At 37.0% G+C, this 15,285-nt stretch overlaps 1 protein-coding gene across 2 annotated transcripts in view; it reads right to left on the minus strand.

The window, feature by feature from the left end:
• LOC121431832 (synaptotagmin-15-like) overlaps window positions 1–3,056 on the minus strand; it is a 49,097-nt gene extending 46,041 nt beyond the window's left edge. The window contains exon 1 of one of the 2 annotated variants that reach the window (XM_041629589.1): window positions 2,867–3,056. In XM_041629589.1, the coding sequence (XP_041485523.1) occupies window positions 2,867–2,955 (89 nt within the window). In that variant the 5' untranslated portion in view covers window positions 2,956–3,056. Of the gene's footprint in view, window positions 1–2,857 lie in introns of both variants that reach the window. The other variant, XM_041629587.1, reaches the window with a different exon arrangement.
• Between the last annotated feature and the right edge of the window lie 12,229 nt (window positions 3,057–15,285).

The raw sequence follows: 15,285 nt of genomic DNA on the forward strand, positions 1-15,285 counted from the left end.
TGTTGCACGCAGGAACACTCTTTACTGCCATGACCATTACACGTAGGATTACCAATAGTACATTTAGCCCGCTAAATGTGGTTATTATTCACACTACATGCATGCATTCCACGCTTATTTCGCATGAAAAACCTCAAAACGCAAGTGTATATGAGATTAATTACTGATTCAATGCTTGCTTTTATTCCAAGTAACTACTACTACTACTACTATTTCTACTACTACTACTACTACTACTACTACTACTACTACTATACCTACTACTACTACTACTACTACCACCTACTACTACTACTACTACTACTACTACTACTACTACTACTACTACTACTACTACTACTACTACTACTACGTCTACCATGTCTACTACTACTATTAGTACTACTTCTACTACTATACTACTACTACTTCTACTACTTATACTATTTCTGCTCCTACTCATATAGTAGTAGTTGCATGTACATGTAATTTTATGCGATGGCGTACCTCGACAGGAGAGGCAAGTATATTCTGACACCCCCTAAAATGAAAAAAAAAATAGCAACTGAAAAAGGCCAGCATGCTTTTTCATTAAACGAAAAAAATGTCAAGTTTATTTTTTGCAGAATTCTACTCAACCAATTAATCTACAGAACTACGTGGCATCTTTGGCGTTATACAAGGTGTGAAAATATAGATTGTTTGTGAGCGGCCGAGTGGGCGTCATTTCTTTGAAACAACGAAAACAGAACTATATATGTATATATATATATATTCACTGGCGTGGATCGATGTATATATGAGTTTTTATATTAAAAATAACAGTAGGAATAGTAACCTAAGATGGCGGACCTTTCTGTCCTTCTTGAGGCAGCTCTTGAAAATTATTAAAGTTTGCTGAAGGTTATTAAAAAGATGGGCAAGAGAGACTTGCGGACACCCCGAAAAGGTCACATGATCAGGAAAGCAGATGGTTTGACCTTCAAATGGCAGAAAAGCAACAACAGCAACCGGTGTGATAGCCAGATTTCTTTATAAAAATATACTTTCACTTTTCTGTTCTCAAAATTAAAATTTGCACACCCGTATGTGCGCAACATTTTGATGCATCGTGCAGTATGCTCTGATATCGCATCTTGGCGATTTCTGCAGAAGAAAACTAGCCTTTTCGTGCACCACCAAAACGGTCTTATATACGTTATAACAAACAATAATACACACAAAATATTGGCAATCCGCAATATTCCCTCTATACCTGAAACATTATGCAGTATAAATCATTTTTACCATACAGTGGGATATTCATCATCCTCTTCAAACATATTATTTCGAGATTTCGAACTCGTCTCTATGGTCAGAAGAGATTTAATCTGTATAATGCTCTGACGGTTCCACCTTATCCTTTTCTTTTCCAGCTTACTCGACCAGTGAAAATATTTATTGCACTTTTGCCGATTGTCGCCATTGCCTGGAGACATCTTGCGACTGAATTTTTCATAATTGACGAAATTGATTTCTTGCTTGGCTGGCACGCAACTAATCTTTTAAAAGCGCCATATATCTCTTATAAATTAGCTTTCAGAATACGATTTCCCTTTCTTGGAGTCTGTACTACTGCACGTCACAAATAATACACTATGACAGTGTAGATTGTAAACAAGATTGAAAAGAAGTGGAATGCATATATGCGAAATAATAGAACAAAACAAACGTTATGCTTGTTGGGTAAATGCGAGGTAGAATATAAGGTTCAATGGTAAATTCTTAGAACGTTTTTAGTATGTACACATCAAAAACTGTGGTTTTAACCGGTGTATATAGAGGACAACACCAGTTATTTTACACCGGTGTTAAATTGGTGGTGTTAGTTTTACACCTATAGGTGTTATTACAACACCTATGGTTGTTACATTTACACTCTTTGGTGTTATGTTCGATCTCTAGGGTGTTATTTTAACACGTCAGGGTCCTCTATTAACACAAAATGGTGTCAGTTTCAACACCACAGTTTTTACAGTGTATCAAGAACCTAATATACTAATTTGTCATGGTTATTTTTCTCCACTAAATATTATTAGTATTACCATTCTGTTTAATTATTATTACCATCAGCACTCTCTTCACAGTCAGCATCAACATTTTTTTTTTAAATGACTACTTTCATAGGTTTATTTGTCTTTCACAATGACTAGATGAGGGGTAAACATTCAGAACTATACACTTCAAAGTTGTGTTTTTAATGATCACATAACATACATTTTGATCACGTTGATAGCCTTTCGGGTTCAAAATGCCCATTGTAATAGCTATTTTTAAAAAATGACTCTCAGTCTGCAAAATGTTATGGTACTCCAAATAAATTGAAATAAAAGAGGGCAGAAACATTTTGATAGCCCTATCGTAAACATGAATTTCCAATTATTTTTTATGATATTGATCTCTTTATGTAGTAATCTTTTTCTTTATTGACCTATTTCATTAATTGTCATATTTCCTTCATCTATCTACTCTTATTTATTGGTTTATATCTGACTTATTGATTGGTTTATATTTGACTATTTATACTTATATCATTAGTTTAATCATTTATTTTTACAATTGCTATTATACTAATAATTATTATTTATTTATTTATTCATTCATCTATTTATTTATCTACATGTATTAATATATTTATTGATTTATCTATGCATCTATCTATCTATTTATCTGTTTGTTTCTTCATTCATTTATTTATTCATTTCTTATTTGGAGGAGGAGGGAGATCAACATTTATTATAGTCTTAGTAATTATAATCAACTCTAGCAGTATAGACATGGTCTATAACCATCAACCGTCTAGTGGCAAACCTGATCACGCCAAAAATGGGACACTAACCATACATACCTTACAGAGGGCGTCGCCAAACTTTTGCCGTCGATCTGAACGGCCGGCGCCGGCTGCTTTTGCATCCCACCTAATCTTTCATATCGCATCCGCGCCCCACACTTTCTCCTATAAACGCGGTAGAGGAGGAAGGCGAGGCCGGCGAGGACGACGGCGCCGCAGAGGGATCCGACTATGATGCCCGCAACGGGGACTGTAAAGAAAAAAATAAAAGAACAAGAAAATCGATGGTGAGACTCTAAGGTCAGGTTTAACTATCACTTTTACTTTTTATTTAAGAGAATCTTTTTTTAAGTTTTTTCACTACTTTAAAATTTTATTGTCGAAATTCTGGAAAAATTAAAAAACCTTTATCAGTCAATCGATCAACCAATGACACAATCATTCAATCAATCAATCAATCAATCAAATCAATAAATAAAAAAAAACAATGAAACAATTAATAAATCAATCAATGTTAAAAAAGAACACATGCATATACAAACAGAAACGGAGAAAAAAGGTTGTGTGGGAGATAAACCAGGGGGGTAGATGTCCTAGAATCCTTTTTGGCAGCTAAAATCATTCTTACAAACTTACATTTCATTACACAAGCATTATTTTGATAGCGACTGTATAACAAGTTCCTGTCCAAAACAAGAATAGGACGCATATCCGAACACCCACGTACGTACACAAAAGCACCCCCCCCCCTCTCTCTCTCTCCCACACACACACACACACACAGAAAATTAAATTAGATAATGTCCGAAACATCGCAATGCAATATATTTGTATGAAGCAACTTTTAAAAAACTTTTGTATTTTATCGCACAATGGTGTCAAATTTTGGGCAATTTTACGACGACAAGAGCGTCAACGACTGCGGTTTTAAAAAACATTTAGAAAAAAAATGTTTATTTCAAGAAGATATTGAAATTAGCAAGCACATCCCTATCAATTCATCATCCCTCTTATGCATCTGTCTTTGTATCCAGCCACACCATCGAAACCCGACTCCAAACCGACCAAATATAAGCCACTCGAATTAATGCAATAAGTTTGATCGATCTAGAGAGTAGGTTTCAATGGTATGGGTGTAGCCTCATTATAGTGGACTATGGAAATCGATATGTTTTATTTGCATCTGACATCGTTGATACCAAACCCCTGTTATTTTACGTTTAATCGCCCTTCACGCCCGGTGCCTCCTGGCGAGGACGGGGGTAAGCTTATCCCACTCGCATACTCTGCGGTCACATCTTGGCTCAAATATGCTGGCTCATATTACCCCCTGGTTTACCACATAATAAACGAAGTAAAACAAACCCAAGCTCTCAAATTAAATACATAAGGGAAGACTAAATCAGATTTGAGTAAGACTGTCAAATTTATATGGCATATAATAAGAAAATAGAATCAGGATTGGAGGTCGTTGAGATCAAACGTTTTAAAAGGGAGAGATGAGAACTGCTATACTATTTGTCCGACTTGCAATTTGCAGTGCAGAAAAATAATATAGTGTTATTTCCCTCTGTGAAGAGTACATTATTGGTAAGGTCTAACCGATATAAAAATTCATGGGTTTCAAAATAATAATTAAATAGTCTTTGTTAGATAAGTATGATGAAACAAGATTTCTCAAAATGTAATGGATGTATATGGAAACATGTCACAAATTAATCATGTAAAGTTCCTTTTCCAAATAATGGCGAATGTCTCTTTGAATTTTTAGTTACATGCACGATAAGGAAAACAATAAATAAATCACACGCAGCCATATGGAGAGGAATATTATCGCAAGCATAAGATGGATGGAAGGTTCAAAAGATACTTGAAGACTTCAAGAGTAAGCTGAAGATAAGGAGTGTGGGTTCTAAAAAAATGACGGGAGGACATCAGAACGTCATCTTAGTGATGCTCATAAATTCATCCGAGGCTCTCAGGTTACTACCTTCCCGCGGGCCCCGTTTTTCTTGTCTTACAAGGAGAAAACACCAAGCAACAGAGACATCATATTTTTTCATCCTGTGTAATTAAAACGTATCCCCTGGCAGCGAGGAGAAAAAGACATATGAAGTTTCAAAGTCCCAGTGAAATTTTATTATCGTGGTGGTTCTATTTATAAGTTTGCAAATCGCGGGTAGGAAAGACAATATTTTATTTTACATTGTTATCTATTGTCTTAAGCATTTCTAAAGAACCTTTGTGGATGATCATATTGATTGTGTTCTTAAATACGTTTTGCATTTCCATTTTGACCATGGGAGATCGAATTCGTGTCTGCGGGGGATTGAACGACGTAGGCTGAATTTAGAATTCAGAACAAATAAATAAAATATACCAAAAAAAAATCGTAGACAGCAAGTTTATATTTACTGAAGTAGTTGGAGTGTCAAAATCATGAAAACTTGGGAAATCTTCACCGAAAAAAATGGTGTTTGAACAGAATGGGACCAAATTTCCTGTAGCACTAAGGCAAGTTTGAAAAAGTAGGCACAACATTTCATATCGGAATTCAGCTCCCAAATGATTAAGAATCGGAAGAACGTTTCTTCTCTTATTTTTTATGATGAAGTTCAGAGATGTCAACTTTCCTTGATTTTGATTGGCTGAGAAGTACAGTTTATCTGATATCTGTCGGACAAACGTAAAACTTTTCGGATAAAATACTCGACAAGTTTTTACATGAAACACAAGGTCAATTGTCGTGCATAAAGTCGTGCGTTAATGATGACCAGCTTTACGAAACAAACAATACTCTGGATTTAGTAGCATGTCAACATTTGGTTTTACTTCACTCCTAATTACAACGTGGCATTTCGGGCACACGTTTGTAATATCGCCACTTTTAGGTAATACCCAGATCATACTGATGACATTTCTAACCATGTCTTAGCCACAGAGACTTAATTTCAAGGTATTAGTGTCGTAGCGCTTCGCTAGTGATAACGAGCTTATATTGACAGCCTCGTGCCCACGTAGGAGTCATGCTTCAGACGCAAAGGTCACAACAGTATCGAAGAGGTGGATTCTTCTGAAGGTTCATAGTCAAACAAGAGTCTAAAATTCATAAATTCGTAAATACGGCTTTATCTTGTTTAATGTGTCAAGATTTGCACTGATGTTATTTATATGAAGTGAAGGGGAAAAAGAAAATGAAATGAAACGTGGATCTATAATACTGTCATATAACTTGAAACTATCTACAGTAGATGTGTAACTGTCAAAATTTGAAATCGAAGAATCATTTTAAAAAGATCGTGTGAATAACTATTTCTATGAAACGTTTTTAAGGCAGACTTTTTTCCCAAACTAGAATAAAATGTTGTTGAACATAATTATAACATGATTATACATTACATTATTTAAAATTGTCATCTTGATCGCCAAGGTCATATTACAAAATAGACCAAACGTAAGATTAAAATCTTACAAAGGCATACTAATTGCGGGTGCCATTGTTTGTGTACTCCCTGAAAACTAAATTGAAAGCACTGTCATACCTTGTATGGAGCTGAGAGCAAACTTACCAAATGTTTTGGAAACGGGAACATTATTTTTTTTTGTCATCGGTAACAATTGATAAAAGCGTACAATTGACAGGACATTTGATATCATTTTACCCCAAAAATATACAGAGTCTCTCTTGCTCAACCTATTGATATGCAATTTTCCACCCATAATGAAGTAGTGGTTAAAAAAAGTCTTGATAGCACTCGCTTTGACGATCCACTTATTTTACTTCCAAACAAGGTGATAACGGATTGCTTTCCAGACTCGAATAGAGACTTGCTTTTTTATTCAAATATACCATTTATCATTAAAGTGTAATTAAGTTGCGATGGTTACCAGTAAGTGCTTTCAGACTGCAGAAACAAAATTATATCACGTAGATTCAATGCCACATTTTTCTCCAATAAGAGCTTCGTGTTCTTACCAAAACATTTTCTCTTGATCCCTTTACGTTGAAGATACGATCTTTGCCTTTCACTTACGGTTTGGCTTAAACACATTACTAGGAAATATAAATCTGGGACACGTCCTTACAAAGAGTTTTGATAGATTCAAATCCAAATCATACTAATACGGATCTTTCATTGTGTAAATAATATACATGTATATGCAAATTGATATCAAACCGCAAATGCGTTTGATATGAATTGATACAGCCCTTTGAAAGACGGAGCCTTGTTCTAACTTCTGCAAAAGCCGATAATATTACTAAATTTTGTAACACGATCATAATCAGAGCTATGTAAATCAATGACCACTGACACTGCAATGGCCCTCTAGCATATAGTTTTATGACGACTTTCAACATCAAGATGTAATTTAAAGCTTCGAATTCTAACTATACGTGTCGTTAACCTTTCGCATCAGGAAGTTACTCGTGCCTTTAGAGTGCAGAACGGAATAGGAGTCAATATGGATGTTCCCAGGTCCCCTCGACAGTCCATGAGCGCATCCAGGAGTTCAGAGAATATAACACAGAAGGTTTGCCGATTTCTTTCGAATTTTCAGAATAAAAGCAATATATACGAGGCAAACTATAAGGAGTGGGGAAGTGGGGCATTTGGCACGTGCCACTTGGTAACCCTATGGATCTTCGCTCGGATCAACACAATTATACATCCATATCAGTGGTCAGTAGGGTAGCCGAATGCAAATCCGTAATTAAATCCTGGTCTTTTAAGAACATTAGGTTGATATTAATCAAGAGTTCCGAGGAGAGTCCAATTATTTTTGCTTCTTTTAAGTGCATAATAATGTTTATATTATTTAATTTTGAGGAAGGAACTGTTTGAGCGGTGGATGAAACTAACTTGTGTGCACAAACCAATATAAACGTGTTCGTCATCTCATTATTACACTTCTGCTCACCGAATTGCACCACTTATTCAAACAATATTTTTGCATATTGCCCTATAATTGATGAGACTTGTCGGGTTCATGGTTTTTTGTACTGACGAGAAGGCTAGACACGTGTCCTCGACCCGACGCCTGAACAAGCCAGGATGTTTTAGAGTATTCCTATTTATTGTATTAACGAACCAAGCCCTGTAACCTTCTGGCATAATTTGTGATTTTAAGGGATATTTCACTTTAAAAATTTGTACCAAATTATTGGGCAAATAAAGATGTATGGTTGGTGAGTATAATATTACCAAAAATAATGCCCACCGTTTACATAATGTAAATATTAAATTTGTACCAACGGAGCATGGTTTTAACCAAATCTTTTCACAACAAACGTGCATAATCCTCTTTATAGCCAATATTGGAAGATTTTTAATAAACATTTTTTAAGAGAGTATAGAAACACTAAAATAATGACCAAAGATTCAAGGTTAAATTGCAGCATCCCCCCTCCTTTATAGGTGCGGGTTCCTACAGGTTCTGCAAGAAATTGATCCGCACTGTGCTGCACTCATCCCAATCGCGTATTGCACATGCTGCAGCTGGAAGTAAAGTTGGGGTACTATATAGATAGCGCGCCCTTAAATAGGGAACTATTATAATCGATGCATCAAACATATTAAAGGTAAAAAGTCTCTCGGATATCAGGTAAAAGGATCTCGGGAAAGGAATGGTGAATACTTGTCGCGAGAAGTCCGAAGGAGTTCCAAAGTTCTTGCAAACATCCACTCCAACGCCCTAACTACCTACGCCTGAGTCGTCCCTGGCAGATAAAATGGTACATCACTTATGCAGCAACATCGGCGGCACAGACGACGACCTGGCCAAGGAGCAAAGAGAAACGGCCTCTTTAATAAGATAAGCGGACGTGGTCTTTAATAAACCAACAGTAATGGGAATATAATCTTCGGGTCTCTAGTGTGCGCGCTCGACGCTTCCTCAAGTCTCTCCCGATAAACACAATCATAAATTTGTTCATTATTTAGTACACGATACTAGGATGAGAGAGCGATCGGTGGGGCACCGTGGATGCCATCGAAGAAAACCGCAAAAACAAACTTGGTTGTATACATCGGGAACGAGAGCTACAACAGGTCCTTTAAACGTTTAAACACTCATTCGATCTCAAACTACCCGTAAATTAAATATAAAATGTTTTGGACATTTAAACAAACAAATATTTCCCGAAAATACCTGATAGGTTTGGTGTGAAAGCCTCTAATGATTCGTTAATATGTTATGCATGGTTCTAAAAACAAATAACAACGGTCGGATGAAATTGATAGGTGTTTATTCGCAAAAGGGAATAATATGTAGTGATCTTAATAATATTTCTTTATGATTTCGAATACTCAAAAATTTCCCCGACGGCTGGAATTATCGTTTTCCCATGCATATCATGCCCACCACAAACTAAATGTTTTGTGCATTGCCAATGCAAAATCAGTCGTGCTATCAGGGCCGTACTGCAACAATTTAATCAAATGGTGAAAAAATATCGAGTGAGAAAGGATAAGGCGTTTTGACTTGACCTGAACTCCAGAAATCTCATGTTTCATGTGTCAAGGGATGTCCATCCAGGCACCAGACGGCGGAAAAGTGCTCACTTTCAATTCCCTCTGCAAATCATGCTCATATTGACAATGTCTTGACGTGGACAGTGTTAAAGTTAATGTCGTTTGGGTATGGTAAGAGGAGGAGGGGAAAGGGGAGGAGGAGGAGGAGGAGAAGGAAGAGGATGGTGGGGTGATGGTTATCAAAATACAGTTCTCAAAGTTCAGGGTATCAACCTTGCAGTTTTATTTTTCTTAAGATCCTGAATATCAAATAGGACTTGCAGCATGCACTTCCCCATAAAATATACCGAGCTCCGACTCAACACTTTTCCAAGTTAGACCGCTACCAAATGTGTGAAAGGCAAATAAAATTGTATTTCCTACTGAATTTGTTGGCATGACATCCTAGCTATTTCGATACACACTTTACATTGGTCGGGCACTCATTTGACAAATTACATGTCCATTGGGAGCTCAGCAATTCCCCCCCCCCCATTCATTTAATTTATGAGAGGAAAAGGGAAATGGTTTTCATTTGACAAGCATGAGCTTTTATTAGATAGCCATGCGCGATTGGTCCATAGCGCGTCACGTGATATGATCGAAATATGTGTATTTTCCCAGCCGGTCCACCTTCGATGAAAATATTAACCAGGCTGTCCATGAATATATTTTCTGCGTGTATGGGGCCCTCTCGTGGACTAGATATTACCAATTACACAGAAACAATTATGTGGGACTAAACTAGCGATCGTTTGCAATCGATTTATTGGAATCAATTTTCGGACCGGACCGCAGAATTAAAGTGAGTCCGACATAGTCTAATATCAGTTGGGTTTAACGTCAGATCTAGATCTAACATTAGGGGCTAGATCTACTTCGGTTACTAAAATGGAGCCTATATTTTTAGTAGATGGAATAACCGTCATTTCTGGATATGTATTGGTGAGTGGAGCCAACGTAACTTTATAGTTCGGCGGATAGAGACTGAATCTTAGTTTTGGTTCAACGTCAAAGATTTGTGGTGCTGTCTGATGAGCAATGAGGAATTAGATCCGGTTTTGGACGAAAAACTTGGGTAAGCAGATCTAGATTTAGGCCTAGGTCTATAAATTAGATCTAATTTTTAACGTGTTAGAACGTTAGAGAAATATCTTGCTATTAAATGTTAGGATCTAACCATTAGAATCTGACGTTAGATTCTAAATTAGTGGTAACGAAACGTCATTGACGTTAGATTTGGTCCTGGCCCTGGTTCGACAACAAAAATATCAGGAGCACAAACAGTAAAGCCGCAACCTAATGACTAGATCGTGTCTGACATAGATCTAACGTTAGACCTCATCATCCGATGATCCCCAAGTTAGATCAGAATGTGCACCTGATCATGGCTGAACATGCATTCTCGGTCTGTCTTGATTAGGTCCTGGACCTGGACGGGCTCTAGATCTAAACAAACTTGATTTTGATTAGAAAAGGGATTCTTTGTTCCTAACGTACTTAGACTAACTTTAGATCTAGTTCCATCAGTCGCTGTGAATATCATAAGCAAGTCTAACCTAGATCCAGATCTAAACTGCATGAATCGTAGACCTAGCTAGATCTAAATCAATCTTCATCATTTAAGGCTATTGATATAATATATATTGACTGATGGGGTGTGTAAAATAACATTCTTTGGACCACCTGAAGGATTTATACTTTCCCTCTGTTTGGTCCAAAGATTGGTTATTGGGGGTCTATTACACACCTTATCAGTCAATATCGTATAATATTATCGTCGCCTAGCCTATCCCGGCTTTAGCTTCGTACACATATTTCTTTGGCTCATGGAAATGATGCAAAAAATTAGATAGTGCAAGAAGCAGTAAAATCACGTTACGCTAGAGTCCGGCCATCAATGGACATGCTGGCAACTTTTATGAAAAGTAATGTAGAATGAAACATTATATCTCGCATCCAATACCATACAGTGTACAATGTAGTTGTCTAAGAATTACCTGTAGGTCTACACGAAAAGCGCTGCTCATTTTTCTAAAGATACCTCTTTATATCAAAGCGGAAAATGAATACATTTATTTGAAGTACACTTTCGTTACACTCAGCTGTACAGCTGTTGTCTCTTTCATTTCCGCCTCCGCTTACAAAGCAGACGACCAAGAAAGGAAGATACTCTTCATCTTCCCGCCAAAATGCAGAAGGTTCGGCAATAAGATCTGACATTTATCAAAACAGGAGAACGTCGTGGTAGTTATATGCTGTCTCGGGTCTGTCTACAATGCTCGTTTTGCCATTTCTTTAAAACGGAATGTAACAGTATTAGATAAATCTTCATTTGTAGGTATATTGTCTATCATGCTCATGGGTGGACACTATCAGCTTTTTTTTTCGTATTCCTCACGTCTCGCTACTACGTTACAAAGGCATTAATTAAATCAAGTATTGTGATATTTGTAGGATTGTAAGATAAAATCTCCAGAACGTGACATCTGCTATAAGACAGCCACGTTTTGTCAATAATACCGGACCGTAAACAGTCACAGACCAAACGATTCAACGGCTTGGTTCTATAAACACCATTAAGAGTTTATATCACTTTCGCAAAACTTTCGTCCAAGAAACTTGGGTATCATCTAGTCCTGTCAGTTACGTTACTGGAATTGCAAACGCTAGATCATCCTTATAAATTCCTTTTAATGCTACATTGTGTCATCTAAACTTACTATATCCCAATAAAACATTTTACATTATATTACCGTAATAAGGCGTTTTACAAAAATATAGCTGGTTAATGTTGGGACACCCATTGGCAATTTTAGATTTCTATTGTTCATGCAGAGTGAATAGAACACACAAAACAATTTCACAAAAATTACTTATATTTTATCCGTACAATATCCATCCGGAAGGTGCAGTAGTCTAAAAAATGCGAATTCCCCAATCGCAATTACTTAAGTCGTTTTGCTTTTTGCGTCTAGATTATTTTCTTGAATATATTGCATCCCCAATGCAAAAAAATAATAAATAAATAAACAAAAAATAAAGAAGAGAAAAATATTTAGTAACGTTCACGGAATTAACTTTCGATCGGTGTACATTTCATGATGCTGTGTACAACCGCCTACCGACAAAAAAAAACGAACTTAGGCCTTACACGTTTTACTTGTTTTTCTATTTTTTTCACTGAAAATTTACATGTATATGATATTTACATACTTATCATTCTAATAATTTCCCATTTGTAGTCACACAAAGAATGCAAGTCATCCATATCTTCTAGCCTTCCTTTCTAGTAAAAAGAGGAGGAAGAAGACAATGAAGGTAAAATGAGCAAAATCTTGGCCGTGAATAGCAAACCCACTGATCACACGAACATGTCAATCACTGAAGTTTCATAAAGCTACAAGTGAGGGAAAAGTGGCGTCTTTGAAGATCATGGACGTCCTATTTCCTCTTCACTTTCCTTTCTACTAATTTTATTGATTTTGCTGAAAGGCGAATGTTTACCTTTAATTCCATCCTTGCACGAAACGCGGCTGAGCAAACGGATAGGTATGAACGAAGAATGGGAGGGGTGAATAGAGCTAGATTGCACTTCAACTGGCGATCAAAATGATACTACCGTATACAGGGGGCGGTACACGGATATTTCGAAGACGGGGGGGGGGGGGGGGGATTAAATGCACCCTGAAGGCGATGTCATATTTGTTCTTGACTGAACTTTAGTGATGTTATAGAATAACCAGGCCTACAACTTTCCTTTTACACTATTTCTCCTTTTCTAATTTTCTTCCTCAATTTTAATCGCTCCCGAATTACTTGGGGAAAAAATCAAATAAGAAATCGGCATTGCCCCCTGTGCTACCACCCTGTACTATATTGATATATAGAATTCGACGTATTGTACAAACTAGAGATATGAAGAGTGAGACAGGGAGAGAGAGAGGGAGAGGGATGGGTTTGGGTAGGGAGCAGAAGAGAAAGAGAAAGAGAGGGATAGACAGGGAGAGAGAGAAAGTTTGTGTGTTTGTGTGCATGAAGATATAAAAAGGAGGAAGAGGAGGCTCGCAATAAAGCAAGAAAATTCTACATTTTATCGCATTCTCCCCTCGGCTGACCGCAAGTCCATTATACTGATTTAATTCCTGTGATGTGAATTGCATCCTATTAATCGGAAAGGAAAAATGATAGAGAGAAAACACATAGTGCAGCAGAAAAGGAGCAGCAGAGGCCGCAGAGGTTTTGCTAATGGAAATTAGAAGCAGAGGTCAGTCTTTCGACGTCTGCATGCTGCTACGTGTTGCGCCGTTGGATTCGATGATTTCCAAAATGGAGCCATTTTCATGATGACGATTTTTAAAGCCTGGTGGCATTAAATTGACACAATATTCGAGTTCTTGCATCCATTTAAGAAAAAAGAGTCCCCTAATCTTCGTGATCATGATTACGACATGAATTTTTCTGTATTGAGTTAACAGCAATTGGGAAACAATATAGTGTTTGTTGTTGACTCATTGCCTAGGAAATGTTGTGATTTGTATTAGCTTTCACACAGGAACCGCCAGATTCAAATACAATGTAACGAGAAAATGTAAATGAATTGGGCTTTGTGAATTGTGACAAGAAAAGAAAATGAAGAGATATAAGATTATGATGAATAAAAATGAATAGAAGACGGGGGAGGGGGACGAAGAAGAAAATGATGAATGACAACTACAAGAAGAAGGAGAAGACGAAAATAAGAAAAGGAAAAAAAAAACCTAAGGAGAAATGAATGATAAAATTGGAGATAGAGATGGGAGAGAATAAGAAAGATAGAAAGAGAGAGAGGGAAAAAAGAGAAAGTGTCATACTTATAACGTGTATATCGGATCGTGTTTCCGAGACCAATCATCCCATGCATATTCGACGAGAATCCCTTAATCTCAAGACGACGTAGAAAGCATTATCTTGGGTTATTCTTTGTGCGTACGAATATTTAAGAAGAACTATATGTTATAAAGACGACGATGGCACAGGTACACGTCATGCATGATCATGCGGTAAACTAAACCAAAAGAAAAGCACCTTTTCAGAGATCTAGTTTCTTCCGTAGACCTGATTGACGTCCTCAATGAGTACGTGGAATGGGTGATATGTGTGCCTGTACGTAGGTAGGAATGTAAGTTATGGTGCGAGTGTGGGTGTGTTAGTGTGTAAGTGTATTGTGCGTATGGTGTTTGTGTAGACCATTACCATAAGGGGAAACTGAAATCAGAAATAAAACATTTTGTAGAGATTAAGTTTCTTCCGTGGACATGATTTACGCTAGGACTGCCTAGGATTGCGTCTATATGTGTGTGTGAGGTAGGAGTGTGTGATGACGTGTATGGGGGTGTTTTACGGGGATATGGATGAACTGGCGTAGAAGGAGCCAAACAACAACAACAAAACATTTCACGCTACAAATCACAGAAAAAAGAACTGTGTCAAATAAATTGACATAAAAACACGCATATTCCTGTAATCATACAATCAACGTAATACCACCAAAAAAAAGGCTAATGAAGATCATACATTTTCTTCTGATTTTTATGATTCGTCTGGCCAAATAGTTTTGGTTTATGGAATACTTTGTCCCTTTGAAGGACCGTGGGAATGATACGTTGGTAAAAAATAAATAAATGTGTAAATCCTTTATTCTCAAGTTGAAGGGATCGAAATCCAGTGCAAGTGCATATTTTGCCTTGAGAGAGCTGGCAGATGCTTTTCCCGCGTTTTCAAGAAAATGGAGCAAAAGAGAAAAAGCTATATGGAGTCTGTAGAAGGAGAGTCATTCAGAGGTTCATCCACCAAGACGAATAAATGCAAATGCGAGGCTAAATAAAAGCTCAGGTCAGGGTCTGAAATCTTATCGACTGTACGAGTAATATCCTGAAGCTTGAAGAGTGCTAACAAGTTGCTGGATTTTGAGAGGTTTGTGGA

This window comes from Lytechinus variegatus, chromosome 18 (assembly GCF_018143015.1).
Source record: "Lytechinus variegatus isolate NC3 chromosome 18, Lvar_3.0, whole genome shotgun sequence".
NCBI lineage: Eukaryota > Metazoa > Echinodermata > Echinoidea > Temnopleuroida > Toxopneustidae > Lytechinus > Lytechinus variegatus.